The sequence below is a fragment of the Pelodiscus sinensis genome, unplaced genomic scaffold (assembly GCF_049634645.1).
Source record: "Pelodiscus sinensis isolate JC-2024 unplaced genomic scaffold, ASM4963464v1 ctg227, whole genome shotgun sequence".
NCBI classification, from domain to species: Eukaryota; Metazoa; Chordata; order Testudines; family Trionychidae; genus Pelodiscus; species Pelodiscus sinensis.
Genome location: NW_027465853.1, coordinates 24085 through 43014, shown reverse-complemented (window position 1 = coordinate 43014; position 18930 = coordinate 24085). Strand labels below are relative to the sequence as shown.

At 42.3% G+C, this 18930-nt stretch overlaps 1 protein-coding gene across 1 annotated transcript; it reads left to right on the top strand.

Moving 5' to 3' along the window:
- The first annotated feature begins 746 nt into the window (after positions 1-746).
- Positions 747-18453, top strand: LOC142823899 (maestro heat-like repeat-containing protein family member 2B). Its single transcript, XM_075915649.1, has 15 exons — positions 747-962; positions 1301-1420; positions 1665-1787; positions 2943-3095; positions 4424-4450; positions 4757-4879; positions 5294-5373; positions 5832-5967; positions 6137-6232; positions 6664-6768; positions 11479-11602; positions 13006-13115; positions 15210-15362; positions 16590-16744; positions 18282-18453. The coding sequence occupies exons 1-15, from the start codon at positions 747-749 to the stop codon at positions 18451-18453; spliced, it is 1893 nt and encodes a 630-aa protein (XP_075771764.1).
- The last annotated feature ends 477 nt before the right edge of the window (positions 18454-18930 follow it).

The following is an 18930-nucleotide window of genomic DNA, read 5'->3' as shown; positions in this document are numbered from 1 at the left end:
CAAGCTGGGAGAGCTATCCTTTGTGAGACAGAGGAATGTTTGGTTGTCTAAGTTTAACCTTTAGGAAGTGTGTGGTGATTTTACTTTTATGTAATCTTTGTTTACATTAATTCTGCTTGCTGCTTCTCAAATTTCCATTCTTTGTGAATGAAATTCTACTTATTTTCACTGTATATGCACCTAAGAGCGATGTGTTAAATGGATCAGTGATGCTGAGGTGAAAATAGTAAGGTGGTAAGTAGTAAACCTGTGAATTCTGGGAGTGTCCAGTGGAACAGGGGCTGGACCTTCTGGGAATATGTAGAGGGTGTGATGATTGAAGCATGCCTATTGCTTATCTGCAGGACAGCAAAGCTGGGTCCGGGTGAGAAGGGTGTGCTTGCATTTCCTGTGTCTGGCAGAGTCAGGAGCTGACACCTGGCAGGCATAGAGAATGCTTCCTCATGCTAAGGGCAGGTGGTAGTGAGATACTTCACAGCCCTGCATACCCGCAGAAAGTGTTACGAAGAGTCTGTAGCACTTCAGAGAAGGTGCTTGGCTCTTTGTTAATGATGGCCCATAGATCAAAGTTCACTAGACCTATCCTCTGTCTGCTATAAAATCAATGGTCAGATCTCATTCTCCAATTTGCTGTGCATCTGAGTTTGGGGACTGAGCAGAATCATAAGGCAAAGGTTAAAGAACAACCGGCAGAGGAAGTCTGGGTGGTCAATGCTCATAGTTCTCAATAGGGAAATAATCTTCCTATGACACCTGAATATTGGAATGGTTACAACAGAGAACAAGGAAGGGAAAAAACTCTCAAGCCCCAACCAAAAATTCTTTCAATAAACCAGCTCTTGTTTTACACACAGTTCCTCAGAACATCTCTGGAGCAGATAAATGACAATGCCTGGAGCAGCCAGCTAAGCTTTGAGTTGAGCCAGCAGATGGCCAGCTATGCCAGCCCCTCCAAAGAGAAGGTTTGTTCTCTGTTAAGGTTTAGTTTCTAGTTAATTGCACTTGGAATTCTTGTTGGAGGGCTGCATGAGACTTCTCTCGGCTTCATTGGTTTTTTTTGTGTATAAAATTTGTGTTTGCTTGTTCCCTGCTCTTCCCCTCCTGGCATTTGCTTGGAGCAACTATTGGTACTGAATTGTTCCCTAACTGGGTGGCGGAAGATGATGGGATGAGTCTGCAGCAGGGGTGCTTGGTCTTGGCTCGGTTGTTTTTTCCTGTGTCAGTGTGTGTTGCTGGGTTGGTTCTATACTGACAAGCATGTGGTATTCTTGATATCTCAATGCTGGCCTCTTTCTTTCAGTGTTTCCTGTATAAGGCACTAGGAATTTGCTTGGCAGTTTGTCAGGACCTGGTCCATATTAAATCACAGATTCAGAAGTTTCTGAAGACAGCAGATTACATGGAAGCCCCTGATAGACTGGTAAGGACCCTGTCCCTCTCCCTACCTTATCATGTACCCTCTGAATGTCCCCTGGGCAACTCAGCTCTCAGTTGTCCTGGGACAGATGCCATTTTGCTTCATGTCCTCTTTGTTGCTATTTCACTCACCCTTTGCTCCCCCCTCCCATTGGCACTTTACACTACTTTGGGTGAAAGGAATTGCCTTGTGGGGTCTATTGGGCACCTGGTCAGATTCACTAACCAATATTTTTCTTGAGTAACAGGGAGTCATTTCCATCCTTGCATTCTCTGCCGAGAGCCACTTGGACCTCATCTTGAACATACTTCAGGAGTTTGGGGCAGCAATGAACAAAGTTAAGATTTCTGGGTTTATTGGTCGCCTGAAGGTAAAGGAGCCAGGGGGTTCTCTCAAACTTCCTCTCCCTCTAAACTAGAGACAGTATCTCCTGCCCCCGGTAGAGTCTCATTGGTCAGCTAACACTGTCCCCCAATGGATGTGCTCTGTGTGATGCTTACATTTAAGTAGAGAGGAGCACAGTCTGGATCCATGGTTCTCTCAACTGATTTTTAGCATCTGATGTTTCATGGCTTGAATGCCTCTCCTATGCACAGTGTGTAGGAACTATACCAGTTAATTATATGGAAAAGTGTTGAATGTATTTGTAGCTGTTTTTTAAATCCAGGTTAGTAGCTGTAAAGGAGGAGGTGTTGCAAGCAACATGTGACTAACCAACCTGCTCTCTGGACAACTGTTATGGACCCTGTGCTCTAGAGCAGCGGTTCTAAAACTTTCCACACTAATATACCCATTTTAGAAATCTGATTTGTCTAGTGTGCCCCAAGTTTCACCTCATTTTAAACCTTCTTTCTTAGAAAATCAGGCATAAAAATACAAAAAAGTGTTACAACACACTATTACTGAAAAATTGCTTAATTTCCCATTGTCATATGCCATACCAATTAAAATAAATTAATTTAAATATAAATATGTTCCTTACATTTCAGTGTGCAGTATATAGAGCAGTGTAAATAGGTCATTGTGTGTATGAAATTTTAGTTTGTAACTTTGCTAGTGCTTTTTAGGTAGTCTGCTCTAAAACTAGGCAAATATCGAAATGATCTGATCTGTCCCCCTCGAAAACTTCTGCGTACCTTTGGTTGAGAACCATTTATTCAGAGGATAAAACAGCATATTAGGTCTCTTGGCCACCATTGCCAGATTTGCTGTTTACTCACTGTGCAGATTTAGGCATATCATTTAGCACCTAATTCTGTGCCTATCAGTGTCAATGACAAATCTCCCATTTATTTCACTGGGGTAGGGTCAAAACTTTGGGCTCTCTGTGTCAGAATTATCCAATCAGTATGTTTGAGACACCAATACCTCTCTGCCTCACGCAGTTATGGTTTTGCTTAAATACATTTTTCAAGTACAAGCTATTATCACTGCCAAAAGCAATTCCTCAGTCAGCAACAGATCAGAATTTCAAGGCAAAATGAATCAGAAGTAATTGTCTCTTGTGACATTTCCAATTGTCCAGGACTACCATTATGGGAAAAGAGCCAAGACCCGCAGCACGCTGATGCTGACATACAGCAAAGTGGCTATGCATGCTCCAAAAGAGCAACTTCTGTCTCGGGTGGAGGCAGACATCACAGAGAACATCCTACACCATTATAGAACCGGTTGCCAAGTAAGAGTTTTTGCATAAGTGTTGGGGATATTACTCTGAAGTTAGATCAGTGCCTCCACTGGACCTGAGTTTACTAAGAGAGGGCTTATTTTTCTAAAAATCTCCTTTGAACAACCGTTTGTCATGTGCATCAAATCTAAAACCTTCATGGATGGAGTGTGAGCTGTAACAAATATCTTATTTGTTGCTGTTGTTTGTATTTTCTCTAGTTTTTCTGTGTTCTTCTGAAATTCTCTCGGTCACAGTTACATAGTATTTCAGATGCAGTCACACTCAGGTTGTGCAGTATAACACTCTAAGGCTATGTTTACACTGTGAACCTATTTCAGGGTATCAGAAGTATCCCGAAATAGCTATTCCGCATCTTTTGAGTGCGCCCGTTATTTTGAAATCTAACGGGCTCACTATCCCAACATCCCTGTAAACCTTGTTCCACGAGGGTTAAGGGACTTTTTGGAATAGTGCTTCATTTCAAAATTTGTTGCTGTGTAGACAATGCCAAATTTCAAAATAAGCTATTTCGAGGTAAGGGTGACCTGTCGATGCACCTTAATTTCCTTAATATGTATGAGTATCTAGCTCTACCTCTTGCTACTCAAGGGAGAATAATGCTAGCTTGTATTTAGTTTATTTGCTATCACTGTTTCTTGGACTATCTACTTCCCTTTCCCCATATCTGTCTTCCTATTTGTCTGCCTGCTCATTATTTCTGCTCCTTAGATATATGGCTGTCCACTTGCCAGCCCTGATTCTGGTCTCAGTGCATAGTTCTAATCTCTCCACATCACTTTGCCATTCCAGTCTACTCTGTCTAAGGCTATGTCTAGGCTGCAGTACTTTTCCGGGATACCAGAGGTATCCCAGAAAAGTAATGCCGCATCCACTTTTTGGAAAAGTGGATGCGTTCTTTCACCATCCCTGTAAACCTTGATTTATGAGGAAGGAAGGGATGGCTTGAAAGAGCAGGTTTTTCCAAATTTCGAAAAAGCCTTTTTTGAAAGAAAAGCAGAGAAAGATACAGACTTTGCGTATCTTTTTCAGACTTTGTAGTCTAGACTTAGCCTGAGACTCTCATTGTCAAAAGAAGTTGATCACAAATGAACCAAGCTGACATTTTCCAGTAGTTCACAAATACAAATATTAAGAACTATGGCCCCTGATATTGTCCACTGCAACACACCCAGACTGGGCACATTTCCTGCTTTTTTGGAAGATTCAGTAATAGTGATTTCTCTCTACTTCATATTCATTAACCAGGATATTTGTAGAATGTGAATAATGTGGCACAATAGAAATTGCTAGTAGCGGTTTTACATTTTGTTTTTCAGGTGTTGGGGATCAATGTTACGAACAAGGTAAATTCTAAATAATCTGCCCTCGTATCTTGTGCATTTACTATGCACAAGTTTCTTGTTTAAATTGCATAAGATTTGTTTTCCCTCCCACATCAAGCAGGAGTCATGACTACTCTGTGTAAATGGACCTGAGTTTACTTGATCAACCTGGGCCTTTTCTTTTTCTGAGATGGGTGTAGAGCTGGGGTTCTCTGTCTTCTGGGGTCTGCAGACACTTGTCCTGAGTCTAGATCTAATTTCTACTCTTCTGGAATCTGATTCTCTCAGTTTCTCACCCACATCCTCTTGTTTTTCCTGGAAATGTAGGACATGTACCTGAAATTAACCCTCATCCAGAATGCAACAGAGATTAGCTGTGCAGTTTTGAAGACTGGAGACTCCCAGGCATTTGAATTCTCTTACAAACTGGAGCTCCTTGCTTACATGATGGTGAGTGATTAGGAACTTTGAAGCCTGAGCTACAAGGGATTTTGTTATTATGTAATGAGACTGATTGTCCAGGTAGATGTTATTCTTTCCATTGGCTGTAGCTATACTACTGCAGTGTCATGATTTACCTGCCTGGCACCCAGAATGTTGGGTCCACTGTGCTTGGCCGGGATGCTGGCATATTGTGGGCTGTAACTGGAAGGAATGGATAGTGTCTGATGAGTTACCAGGATACAGCTTGCTGACCTGTGTATAGCAGATGACTCTACGGTCCATTTCTGAGGCAGAGAGCCACTGAAACAGTGTCTGTTTCTTACAGGTCTGGCATAAAGCCCTGTTTCAGAAGGAGAGGGGGAGGCTTCTCTGCCTTTCAAACCCACTTCCTATTTTTATGTCTCTGTTCATGCATTTCAGGACTTCATTAAAAAGGAACCATTGGATTCCCTGGTGTCTCCAGTTCGTTACAAGGCAATGTTTGCGATTGGACAGCTGTGGTAGGATATTCTATGCCAGATTTCTTGGCATTGTGATGTCTTCTCATTTGTTAATTCATGAGTGTCAGGTTGGGAGCAGGCTGATGCTCACATGGTGTTTTTGTTTTGAGGGTTTGAATGCGTCATGTCTGTTTGGAGATTTGTGCTTGAAAGGCACAAGAGTGGAGGTTGTGGGGCATGCCATACTACGGAGAAGAGTTCAGGTGGGGATGGAGGTGTCTGGCTGCTGGCAGGGGGAAGGAAGCTGGTGGATTTCTCTAAAAAGGGAATTGAAGTTTTAGCTTTACTTCTAGATGAGCAAATAATTAACAGAGGTACAAAGAGGTGCACAGCTGCAAAGTGAAGGGCTGTTTGCATTTGGGGTTCTAGATTGGGATAATCTTTATTCATTTAACCCATTTTTTACTTGGCTATGGTATTGAATCTAACACGTGACTTCTCTTTCTGTCTTCTGACAGCAAACTCAAACCATCTCTGACCCTGGAGGAAAACCGTGAGATCCTTGATCTGTCTTTCAAAAGTGTATTTCCCCTTCCTCCCTTGGAGAAGATGAAAGAGGAAGGCAAGAAACTAGAGGATACTCTGCACATAGAGGTATATGACACCAATTCCCCTCTGGCAGACTCCACTGAGATCTCTGCCCAGCAAGCACTGGGTGATAGCAGCCACACATGGCCTCCCTGCAAAGTCATGGCTAACTTCACCTCCACCTCCCGCAGAAATTATCTGGTGTTGAGCCTCGCTCCTTCTCTTCTGGTTTCAGTTGCTGTATGAGTGCTCCTTAGAAGCCCTTAGTGAGCTAATGAAGATCCTGCTTGAGGAAGAACCAACCCCAGACTGGTTCCAGGAAATGTTTCATGTGAGTAGCCCATAGGACCAGGGTGATAATTGTTTCTTGTGTTATAGCAGGGATGATGCTCAAGCTTCTGTTGTGGAGGAATTTTCCGCAGCGGGTGAATTTTAGGGAGAAAGCATCAATTTTTTCCTGAAGTAAGTGGGAATGTGTCCCATTGAAATCAGACAGTCTACAGAAGCCCTCACATACACAGAGCCAGACTCATCTCTCATGTAACTCCTTTGGCTTTGATGGAGTTACGTACACCAGAGGTGAATCTGGTCCCTGGGACTTGTAGATACAAGGGTCTCTTTTTGGAGACATATAAATCTTTTGCTATATGGAAGTTAAATGCTTTGGAGAGGGATTTTAGTGACAATCAAACCTATTTAAAAGAAACCTTTGGGAGGGATTTTCTGGTACTAACTTTGTCCATTCTCCTGCTTTGCCAACAGCTACTAGAGACCTGGCTCAGTTCAGGGAAGGAGTGGGAGAGAGAAAGGGCCTTGCAGGCCAGTGTCTGGCTGCTAACTGCCTATCAGGAGATAGTTAAGAGCACAGTGAGTATAGTTCTACTCTTCCTTGAGCTGACTTCCCCGATTATATCAAATCTGACATTCAACGTGAATGCATGAGAAATTCTACTAGGCCTGCAGCTGGGGCCTCAAAGTGACTAAGATCCCTCTGCTTCCATAAGAGAAAGGTTTCCATAATAGTGCTGTGACAGCACTCAGGCCAGACTGTAAGAAACAGGGCAGGCAGTTCCCCAGACTAGTGATTTTATAATTAGATTCACCAAACCAGTAAGAAAGAGCTTCTACTCTGGTTAACAAAATACCAAACAATAGTACCTTTTAGGCATTCCAGACCTTGGTTCCCATCTAGACAACTAAGTCTAATATAATCACCAATCACAAAGGACTAGACACTTATCCTTAGGTTAATATGAATCACAGCTCTTCCCTAAATATCAGCCAATCCTTAATAACGGAATATCAGATTTGTTGTTAAAAGGAAAAAGAAGAGAGTTACAAATGGTTAAGTGATAGATATTTGTTAAAATGACTTTCACTTTTCATAGTTCAGGATCACAACCATGGTGGAATAAACGGCTGGCGTGTAAAAGTCTCTCTGGAATCATGCTAACCGGTCAACATCCAAAGCCAGTTTAGATGCAAAGGCTGTTAGTTTTTCCATGCGTTTCCCAGACTATTCCAAATAATTATTTGAAAGATCTATGTCCTATGGCTTACACGTCCCCTGTTCAAAGTTTAAGCAGACTGGAGAGAGAAGATCAGTCCCATAACTTGTCTTTTATAGCTATTCTAGCCGGTTGGCAAGCCTCCTCACAGAAATTGTCGAAGCAGGATCTCTCCCTGAGATAGTTGAGAACTTGAAAGTGGAAGACAGTATAGGGGACAGTGATCACGAAATAATAGAGTTCATGATCTTAAGGAAAGGTAGAAGGGAGACCAGCACAATTGAGGTAATGGATTTCAGGAAGGCAGATTTTGATAAGCTCAGAGAACTTGTAGGTAAGGTCCCATGGGAAGCAAGACTGAAGGGAAAAACAACTGAGGAGAGTTGGAAGTATTTCAAAGGGACGTTGTTAAGGGCCCAAAAGCAAACAATTCCGCTGTGTAGGAAAGATAGAAAATATGGCAAAAGACCAGCTTGGCTTAATAAGGAGATCTTGCATGATCTCAAAATAAAAAAGGAGTCATATAAAAAATGGAAACTAGGACAACTAACAAAGGATGAATATAGGCAAGCAACACGGGAATGCAGGGGCAAGATTAGAAAGGCAAAGGCACAAAATGAGATCAAACTAGCTACAGGCATAAAGGGAAACAAGAAGACCTTTTATAAATACATTAAAAGCAAGAGGAAGACCAAGGACAGGGTAGGCCCACTGCTTAGCGAGGAGGGAGAAGCAGTAACAGGGAACTTGGAAATGGCGGAGATGCTCAATGACTTCTTTGTTTCGGTCTTCACCGAGAAGTCTGGAGGTGTGCCTAACGTAGTGAATACAAGCAGAGAGAGGGTAAGTTTAGAAGATAGGATACACAAAGAACAAGTTAAAAATCACTTAGGAAAGTTAGATGTCAGCAAGTCACCAGGTCCTGATGAAATGCATCCCAGGATACTCAAGGAGCTGATAGAGGAGGTATCTGAGCCTTTAGCTATGATCTTTGAAAAATCATGGCAGACAGGGGAGATTCCAGAAGACTGGAAAAGGGCAAATATTGTGCCCATCTATAAAAAGGGGAATAAGAACAACCCAGGAAATTATAGACCGGTCAGTTTAACGTCTGTCCCAGGGAAGATAATGGAGCAGGTAATTAAGGAAATCGTATGCAAACACTTGGAAAGTAATAAAGTGATAGGGAATAGCCAGCATGGGTTTGTGAAGAACAAGTCATGCCAAACTAATCTGATAGCTTTCTTTGAAAAGATAACGAGCCTTGTGGATAAGGGAGAAGCGGTGGATGTCATATACCTAGACTTTAGTAAGGCATTTGATACGGTCTCGCATGATATTCTTATTGATAAACTAGGCAAATATAACTTAGATAGGGCCACGATAAGGTGGGTGCATAATTGGCTGGATAACCGTAGTCAGAGAGTTGTTGTTAACGGTTCTAAATCCTGCTGGAAAGGGATAACAAGTGGAGTTCCTCAAGGGTCTGTTTTGGGACCCGTACTATTCAATATCTTCATCAATGATGTAGATATTGGGATAGAGAGTACTCTTATTAAGTTTGCAGATGATACCAAACTGGGTGGGGTTGCAACTTCTTTGGAGGATAGGGACATAATTCAAAATGACCTTAGCAAGTTAGAGAAATGGTCAGAGGTAAACAGGATGAGGTTTAATAAGGAGAAATGCAGAGTGCTCCACTTAGGAAGGAACAATCAGTTCCATACATACAAGATGGGAAGCGACTGTCTAGGAAGGAGCATGGCGGAAAGGGATCTAGGGGTCATAGTGGACCACAAGTTGAATATGAGTCAACAGTGTGATGCTGTTGCAAAAAAAGCAAATATGATTCTAGGTTGTATCAACAGGTGTGTTGTAAGCAAAACTCGTGAAGTCATTCTGCCGCTCTATTCTGCACTAGTTAGGCCTCAGCTGGAGTACTGTGTCCAGTTCTGGGCGCCACATTTCAAGAAAGATGTGGAGAAATTGGAAAGGGTACAGAGAAGAGCGACAAGAATGATTAAAGGATTAGAGAACATGACCTACGAAGCCAGGCTTCATGAACTGGGCTTGTTTAGTTTGGAAAAAAGAAGATTAAGGGGGGACATGATAGCGGTTTTCAAATATCTAAAAGGGTGTCACAAGGAGGAAGGCGAAAATTTGTTCCTCTTGGTTTCTGAGGACAGGACAAGGAGTAATGGGCTTAAAGTGCAGCAGGGGAGGTTTAGATTGGACATTAGGAAAAAATTCCTAACTGTCAGGGTGGTCAAATATTGGAATAAATTGCCAAGGGAGGTGGTGGAATCTCCCTCTCTGGAGATATTTAAGAACAGGTTAGATAGACATCTGTCAGGGATGGTGTAGACGGAGCTTGATCCTGCCTTGAGGGCGGGGGGCTGGACTCGATGACCTCTCGAGGTCCCTTCCAGTCCTATTATTCTATGATTCTATGATTCTATGCAGATCTCCTGTCGTACTTTGTTTTGAAGTTAATTTTCTATTTCCTATGCATACACTGGTAAATGGGTGATGGTCATTCACATAAGGTAATTAGCCGATCGTGGTCTTCCATTACAACACAGATAGTTAAGCTGAAGGCAATGTAAAAAATATTTTCTTGTACTATCTTATATCTTTGATCTTAAGGTTAACTGAAGACAGTTGCATATAATTAAGGCAATTAAGACATGAAAAGGAATTGGAATCTACAAGCTAATTTCGTTATGTTAAACTTCTAGCAAGATATAAATACAGACAATAATACATAACATCTACCTTTCATATCTATTACCAAAATGCATGATGTTGGTGATCGCTAGTCTAGGACTTTTCTTTGGGTACGTCTAGACTACAGGGTTTTGTCGACAGAAGTTTTGTCGACAGTATCTGTCGACAAAACTTCTGTCGACAAAGAGCGTCTAGACACATTCAGTTCTGTCGACAAAGCAAGCTGCTTTGTCGACAAAACCCTGTAGTCTAGACACAAGCCTACATGCAATAACACCTTCTGTCGACAGAACTCTGTCGACAGATGGTGTTATGCCTCGTAAAATGAGGTTTACCAGCATCGACAAAACTGCTGAGTTCTGTCGACGTTATGTTGACAGAACTCAGCGGTAGTGTAGACGCAGGTATAGTTTTGTCGACAAAAGTCCATTTTTGTCGACAAAACTCAGTAGTCTAGACACACCCTTTGAAATAACATATAAGTGACTTGTCTTGATACAATTGCAGTGCCGCTTGTTAAGTTATTGTGGGTCACACATAGGTTGGCTGTGTCAGTGTCATAGATGCATTCTTATACTCTCAGGCTGTTAAAGTTGAATTTCTATTTCTATTTAATCAGATAAGAACATAAAAAATAAATGGCCATTCTGGATCCCCCAGACAAATGGTTCATGTAGCCTGTCTTCTGACAGTGGTGGGTGTTATATGCATCAGAGGGAACAAACAGAACAAGGCAATTGTTGAGTGATCTCTCCCCTGTTGTCCAGTCCCAGCCCCAGGCAGTCAGAGATATAGGGACACCCATATCATGCATCTCTGATCATCTTATATGGCTCTATCATACCCCCCTGTAAGCATCTCTTTTCTAAGATGAATGGTCCCAGTCCTTTTAACTTCTCCTTGTATGAGTTGTCCCATATCCCATATCATTTTTGTTGCTTTTCTCTGAACTTTTTCCAATTATAACCTACCTTTATTTAAGTTGGAGGACTACAATTGCTTGCAGTATTCAAGGTGTGGGTGTACCATGGATTTGAAACAGTGGCATGATGATATTTATCGTATTATTATTCATCCCTTTTCCTAGTGGTTCCTAACATACCATTAGCATTTTTAACTGCAGCTGCGTGTTGAACAGATGTTTTTAGAGGACTATCCACAATGACTCTGAGATTTTTCTTGAGTGCTACAGCTAATTTAGACCCCATCAATTTGCATGTACAACAAGGATTATGTTTTCCAATGTGCCGTACCCAGGTACAGTAATGGAGTTCACAATAAGGAAGGCAAATAATGTCCAGTATAGCCGGAGAACTTTCATTCTTCATTCTTTTTTAATTAGCCTCAGGAAACTTTTGATCACTTTGGATCTCTGATTGGGCTATTAGCACCATATACCTGTGCTTCAATTACCTCATCGCGTCAGTGGGTGGTTGACTGTATCAACTGTCTGCTCAATATACAAGGTGAGGAGACCATGAGCAGGTGTAAGTAACCCTTCACTTTCTTTCATTGTTGTAATGACCATTTTTTCCATCTGTAATTCTTTCTGTCTTGTTAGCGACACTTATATAACAGAATGATTGGGGCCTTGTAAGTACATTGCTGGAAGAGAACTGCACAAATAATAAATAATCTGCAAATATTAGAGGGTGGACAAAATATAGCACACAGGCCAGATCTGCTCTTCTCCCCAGAATTTCTGTCTGGAGCGCTCAGCTGATTAGCAAGCATGCCAGCAGCATGTGTTCAGCTGCCCCTCTCCGACCTTGCTCCATCCTATCTGCTGCTAGTGGTGTGTGGAGAGGAGGTGAGCAGGGAGACGTGCAGAAGTCAGGGTGACCCCTTTGCCCCTGTCATCATCTCTGCAGAGCAGAGTTTGGGGAGAGGAACACATACAATAGTGCTGCTCCAGTCTGAAGTATGGTGAGTAATGGAGTGCCTATCTAAAGAGGCAGTGCACTGTTGCTAAGATTTCTCTGGCAGCCAGCATGTCCCTCTCTCTCTCTCTCTCTCTCTCTCACACACACACACACACACACACACACACATTGTCTCACACACACTCTCTCCCCCGCCATATGCCCATATGCCCCCCCTCTGCAGAGTGGGGTGGGGAGAGGGAGATGACAGAGCAGGACAGCTTTCCCTTAAAGAGACAGTTCATGATTTAGAAGTGAGTGAAGTTTCCTACCTAAGCTTTTGGTCAGCCCCATCTCTTTTACAATGAGAGTTCAGTGGAGGGATTCTCCTCCAAATCAGAACCTCAGATCAATCTACATGAGTTGTGCTTGACTATGAGATTAGATTTAAATACTGAGAGCAGAGTGGCTACTGAAACCAGATATACAGAGAAAGATGCTCCACACAGAATACAGTGCCTGTTTAATCCTGTATGAATCACAATGAATCACATGCCATTACCGTTAACTTTCAGACATAGGGGCTACGTCTAAACTACATCCCTTTTTCGGAGGGATAAGGGATCTTTCGGAAAAGGCTTAATTTTCCGCAAGATCAGCATCTAGACTGGCGCTTTTCTCCAGCAAAGCTCCGTGCCGAAAAAAGCTGCAGCCATTTTTATGCTAATGAAGCAGGGGAGATTTAAATCCCCGCTTCATTAGCAATTGCTATACGTCTAATTTACATCCCTTTTCCGAAAAAGGGATGTAGTCTAGACATAGCCTGATGGTAAAATTCTGACTCCATTAAAGTCAACAAGAATTTCATCATTGGCTTTAGTGGGGCCAAAATTTCACACAGAGCTGGTAATAACATACCCCATAGATCCTCCTGTATGATTATCTATGGATCAGAGGTTCAGTTTTATTAAATGTTGCCATACTTTTTCTCCTTTTCTCTATCCTAGGTCAGTGCACAAACCTGGGGTCAGCAGAGGAGGAGCTGAGATGTCTCCGTGAGGCACTAACAACTCCAGACCCTGAGGCTCTGTTTCAAGCATCTTGTGAAATGGCTAAGGTAACAGACACTAGGTGACTGTCCTAGTGGCTGTGCACCATTCATTTTCCCTTGTCCAGAGGACTGGAAAAGGGCAAATATAGTGCCCATCTATAAAAAGGGAAATAAGAACAACCCAGGAAACTACAGACCAGTTAGTTTAACTTCTGTGCCTGGGAATATAATGGAGCAAGTAATTAAGGAAATCGTCTGTAAACACTTGGAAAGTGGCAAGGTGATAGGGAACAGCCAGCCTGGATTTGTAAAGAACAAATCATGTCAAACCAATCTGATAGTTTTCTTTGATAGGATAACGAGTCTTGTGGATAAGGGAGAAGTGGTGAATGTAGTATACTTAGACTTTAGTAAGGCATTTGATACAGTCTCACATGATATTCTTATCAATAAATTAGGCAAATACAACTTGGATGGGGTTACTATAAGCTGCGTGCATAACTGGCTGGATAACCATACTCAGAGAGTAGTTATTAATGGTTCACAATCCTGCTGGAAAGGCATAACAAGTGGGGTTCCACAGGGGTCTGTTCTGGGACCGGCTTTGTTCAATATCTTCATCAACGATTTAGATATTGGTATAGAAAGTACGCTTATTAAGTTTGCAGATGATACCAAGCTGGGAGGGGTTGCGACTAATCTGCAGGATAGGGTCATAATTCAAAATGACATGGACAAATTGGAGAAATGGTCTGAGGTAAATAGGATGAAGTTTAAGACAAATGCCAAGTTCTCCACTTAGGAAGGAACAATCAGTTTCATACATACAAAATGGGAAGCGACTGTCTGGGAAGGAGTACGGCAGAAAGGGATCTAGGGGTTATAGTGGACCACAAATTGAATATGAGTCAGCAGTGTGATGCCCTTGCAAAGAAAGCAAACATGATTCTGGGATGCATTAACAGGGGTGTTGTGAGCAAGACATGAGAAGTCATTCTTCCGCTCTACTCTGCGCTGGTTAGGCCTCAATTGGAGTATTGTGTTCAGTTCTGAGCACCGCATTTCAAGAAAGATGTGGAGAAATTGGAGAGGGTCCAGAGAAGAGCAACGAGAATGATGAAAGGTCTAGAGAACATGACCTATGAGGGAAGGCTGAAGGAATTAGGTTTGTTTAGTTTAGAAAAGAGAAGATCGAGGGGGAACATGATAGCAGTTTTCAGATATCTAAAAGGGTGCCATAAGGAGGAGGGAGAAAACTTGTTCATCTCGGCCTATGGGGATAGAACAAGAAGCAATGGGCTTAAACTGCAGCAAGGGAGATTTAGATTGGACATTAGGAAAAAGTTCCTAATTGTCAGGGTAGTCAAACACTGGAATAAATTGCCCAGGGAGGTTGTGGAATCTCCATCTGTGGAGATATTTAAGAGTAGGTTAGATAAATGTGTATCAGGGATGGTCTAGACAGTATTTGGTCCTGCCATGAGGGCAGGGGACTGGACTCGATGACCTCTCAAGGTCCCTTCCAGTCCTAGTATTCTATGATTCTATGATTGTTTTATGCTTTCGTGATGTCTTTCCACACTTGGAGCGAGCTATGGGAGTGAGGCATTCATGGGTAATTAGTAACATGCTTTTCATAGGTATATGCTATGAATGCCATGTAAAAAACAGATTCCAGACAGTTGCATGAACATACCCATGCATGTGCATGCGCACATCCATCCATCCATCCATCCATCCATCCAGGGGGAAAATATGTGAGCAGGATATCAAGCTAAGAAACCAGTCTTGGCACCTTGTATGTTTACCTGAACCTATATTTGTGTGCATGCATCTCTTTGCATATTTTTATATTTTGTGAAAAGATGTCATGTACATAATAGAATATAAACTGGAAATTTACATCCTGTTTGTCCCATACAATGTTGTGCTAACTGTACAACCTAAGATCTAACCTGATATTATTAGTGTAGAATAGTGATGTGGTAGCTAGAAAGATTACAGAGAAAATTTTAATTGCAATTGCCTTGCCAGATATGAGCCCAATTAGCAATTTGCTGATGAATACATTATTTTCCTATACAGCTCTTAGGCCTCCTTTCTTAAAAGTACTGGAGCCGACTATCATTGCAATCTTTCCTGTTTTTGATCTGTCCACAGGTGGTTAGTAAGTACTTTCCCTCTGAACAAGCCACAGATTTTATTGAGGCCATACTGGATGGTATGCTGTCTGCTAGCCCCTCCTGTGCCACAGCAGCCGGTCTGTGGATGAAGATCATCCTGAAGGAGTGTGGAGGTGCCATGCTGGATGAGGTAAAATAGAAGCTGGAGAGATTTTTCTGGCTAACCTGCAGGCTTTCAGGTCTTTGCCATCATTTGCAGTGAACACAAGTCTTGCTGTTTCTCCCTCTGGGATTGGAAGGTAATTCCATCTGTGTTCCTATCCTGAGTCAGGCAACGGGGGAATCAACAGCAGAAGACAGAGATAATCTAATGGTACATCTGCACTAGCTCGTTAGTTCGAGCTAGGTAGGGTAATGAGGGCAAGCGGATTTGCAAATGAAGCCCGAGATTTAAATATCCCGGGCTTCATTTGCATGTTCCCTGGTGCCACCATTTTTAAATCCCCCTTAGTCCGAACTCCGTGCCCACGGCTACATGCGGCATGGACTAGGTAGTTCAAATTAAAGATCCTAATTCGAACTACAGTTACTCCTCATGGAATTAGGATCTTTAATTAGAACTACCTACTCCGTGCCACGTGTAGCTGCAGGCACGGAGTTCGGATGAAGGGGGATTTAAAAATGGCAGCACCCGGGAACAGGCAAATGAAGCCTGGGATATTTAAATCCTGGGCTTCATTTGCAACTCTGCTTGCCCTCATTACTCTACCTAGCTCAAACTAACGAGCTAGTGTAGCCGTACCCCAAGGGAAAAGGAAGATGCTTGATTATTTGTCTATCTTGTTGTCACAGTTTCCAGCCATGAAAGGCTTGGAAAAATTAGACTCCGAGTAAAATGCAAAAAGAGAATATCCGGCCCCAAGAGACAAGCTAAGTGAACTACATCTTAGGGCCTCAGATAATGAGGGGTCTCTAAAAATACCCCAAAATTACTAGTTTTTACTTGCCTCTTTGCCTATGTACTGATAGATAGATAGATAGATAGATAGATAGATAGATAGATAGATAGATAGATAGATAGATAGATAGATAGATAGATAGATAGATTATTTCTATTTTCATTGTCCTTTCTGTTAGAATAATACATGTTTTTTTGGAAATGCAATGAGGCCTCTTTAACTTGACATAGCTTAGGGCCTCAGCATGTCTTAACCCGGTGTTGCAGCCAGGTATGGGCAGAGATATGTATAATTTTTGTGGGTTAAATCTATGCAGCCATGTCTAAATACTTGTTTTTTGAAGGGAGGATTTTCTACAAGAACAGCAAATTGCTAAACGACTAAATAAACGTTTTGGTTCTGCAGAATGAATGGAGAGAATGGAAAAGGGACATTTTTTCTGGTTTTATTCTGTCCAGGTGCCAGATATCCTGAGTATTATATACATTCATATGCCTACCATCAAGCAGGGTAGCTTGAGGCAGTTCCTGGTGGAGGCAGTGTCCATTCTAGGTCACCATCACCTAGAGGCAGTGATCTTCAGCCTCCTCATGAAACGTCTGCCGATGGACAGGTATATACTGCTCCTTACAGTGTTCATTTTGGTAACCATGGATCCCACAGCTTCACTGGAAGATGTAAGGCTTCATTTAAGCCACAGACAGTTTGAGATAATTCCTAAAGGTTAATAGCTTGGGTCTTTCTGCAGAAAGGTCCAAGACCATGTCAAGGTGGGTGCAGGGAGAAATTAAGTGTCATTCTGTTTCCATTAATTAATAGTTGCTTTGGCATCCTAAAGACTTCCCTTTACTGGCATCACTGGAGTGGAGTTTGGCCTCTCCAGACCCCTGAACTAACATCACCCTGGAAATTGCCAGTGACTGTTCGTTTTCTGGTAGCATGAAAGCTTCAGATCCAAATTCCTGGCTGATTAGCAAGGATAGGGCACCAGGCTTTTGGTATCAGCAAGGGTATGGCTGCTGGAATGGAATTGTCATTCTTGGTACTTAAAGACAGGGCGGTAAGCATATCTATCATTTCATTCAAACATCCCTAGCTGAATTATCAGTCATCAGTGCAGGAATCTAAGAACATGAGAACGGCTGTAGTGGGTCAGACCAAATGTCCATCTAGCCCAGGATCCTGTCTTCAGACAGTGGCCAATGCCAGGTGCCCCATAGGGAGTGAACAGAACATGCCCATTCTGGCAAATAGAGGCCAGGGAATGCCATTTGTGAAGAGGTCATGGGCTAGACACAAATATTTGTTCTCATAGTTGTACATCCAGTTAGTAGGAAGATCATTTTTCTTTCTTCAACTTGTCTCCCAGGCCGTAGATCTTTGGGCATCACATGCTCATGATTCCATATCTACTGAGAAGTAGGAAAACAGGAACTGTGATTAGAGCTCTGTGTCCTTTCCTTCTGAAGTCTAGCATTAATGGTTATGGTGCAGTAAGACTAGGGTTGTGTCTATACAGCACCCTAAACTTGAAATAAGATGCACAATTTGCACTCTGCAAATTGCGTATCATATTTTGCATAGCCTATTTTGAAATGTGGCGCTTCTACACAGCACCAATGTCGAAATAATGTGCTATTTAAAGCTATCCCTTATTCCTCATGCAACAAAGTTTATTGGGATGGCAAAATGGTGTGCCCATTATTTTGAAAAATATTTCAAAATAACGGGCTGCTTGTGTAAATGTGGGGTAGCTATTTCGGGATACCTCCAGGATCCCCAAATAGTCATGCACTGTAGAAATGTAACCTGAAATGTAACTTAACTTAGTTCTGTAACTAGAAACTCAATATGTAAAACATGAGGACCATATAAGGAGGACAGCACTCTGAACTTGCTCATCATAGGCAGGGCTTGATAAATAATACAATCTACTCTCCCATGGCGTGTAGATTGTAACCTGGAAGAGCCGGGTTCGGGCGATCTGTGCATGCGCAGAACGATCTGCGCATGCACAGATCGCTGGTCAGCACGGTTGGTGAGCCCTGATCATAGTCAAGGAGAAAATTTGTTCTTTACTTGAATATGATGCATATAGTCAGAGCCACAAAAGTCTCCAGGGGTCACATATAACTTATGTTAAATTGCAGTGACACCACTGAGCTGTGGAGATCTCTGGGGACAGATCCCTTGCTCGCCCCTCAAGTCCTGAAGGTCCTAATAGAAAAAATAAAGACTCCAACAAGCCAAGAAGGAAGCACGACCTCAGAGACAGAAACTGACCTGCATTTAGCAGCTGCTGAACCTCTCACAGTAAGTTAGACGACAGACATGTATTTCTCTGCCTTGTGACAAACATGCTGATGGAAAGCTAGATGAGTGGTATAATATTGTCATATGGGCACTTCTTTTCTGAAGTACTGTTTCCTGGATTCCAGCTGTGCTTTCTGTGGAACAACAGATGGAAGATTTAGAGTATGTGGCTGATTCACTTAATAATATCTGGCAATTAGAAAGTCTTTGAATCAGATTTCTTACAGTGCTTTGCAAATGTTTTGTACAACTCACAACATGCCTTGATAGGTCGTACACATTTTTACAGATATGGGACGCTAAGGCACACATGGAGTGAATTGCTCTCGGTCATTCATCAAGTTAGTGACAGGAGTGAGAATTTAGTCCAGCAGGTATCAGAAGGGAAGAGAGTGTGATAGTGTTAGGAAGAGACCTCTTCTTTTACCATGCTCTCCTTTCAGGCAACATGTGCCATCTTTGAAGTGGTGTCAGCATTGCAGTTGA

Coding starts and splice junctions, on each gene's coding strand:
- LOC142823899 (XM_075915649.1), top strand. CDS start 747: ATGACACCTGAATATTGGAATGGTTACAACAGAGAACAAGGAAGGGAA. Junction 4,451..4,756: donor GGATCAATGTTACGAACAAG/GTAAATTCTAAA, acceptor CTGGAAATGTAG/GACATGTACCTGAAATTAAC. Junction 15,363..16,589: donor GAGGTGCCATGCTGGATGAG/GTAAAATAGAAG, acceptor TATTCTGTCCAG/GTGCCAGATATCCTGAGTAT.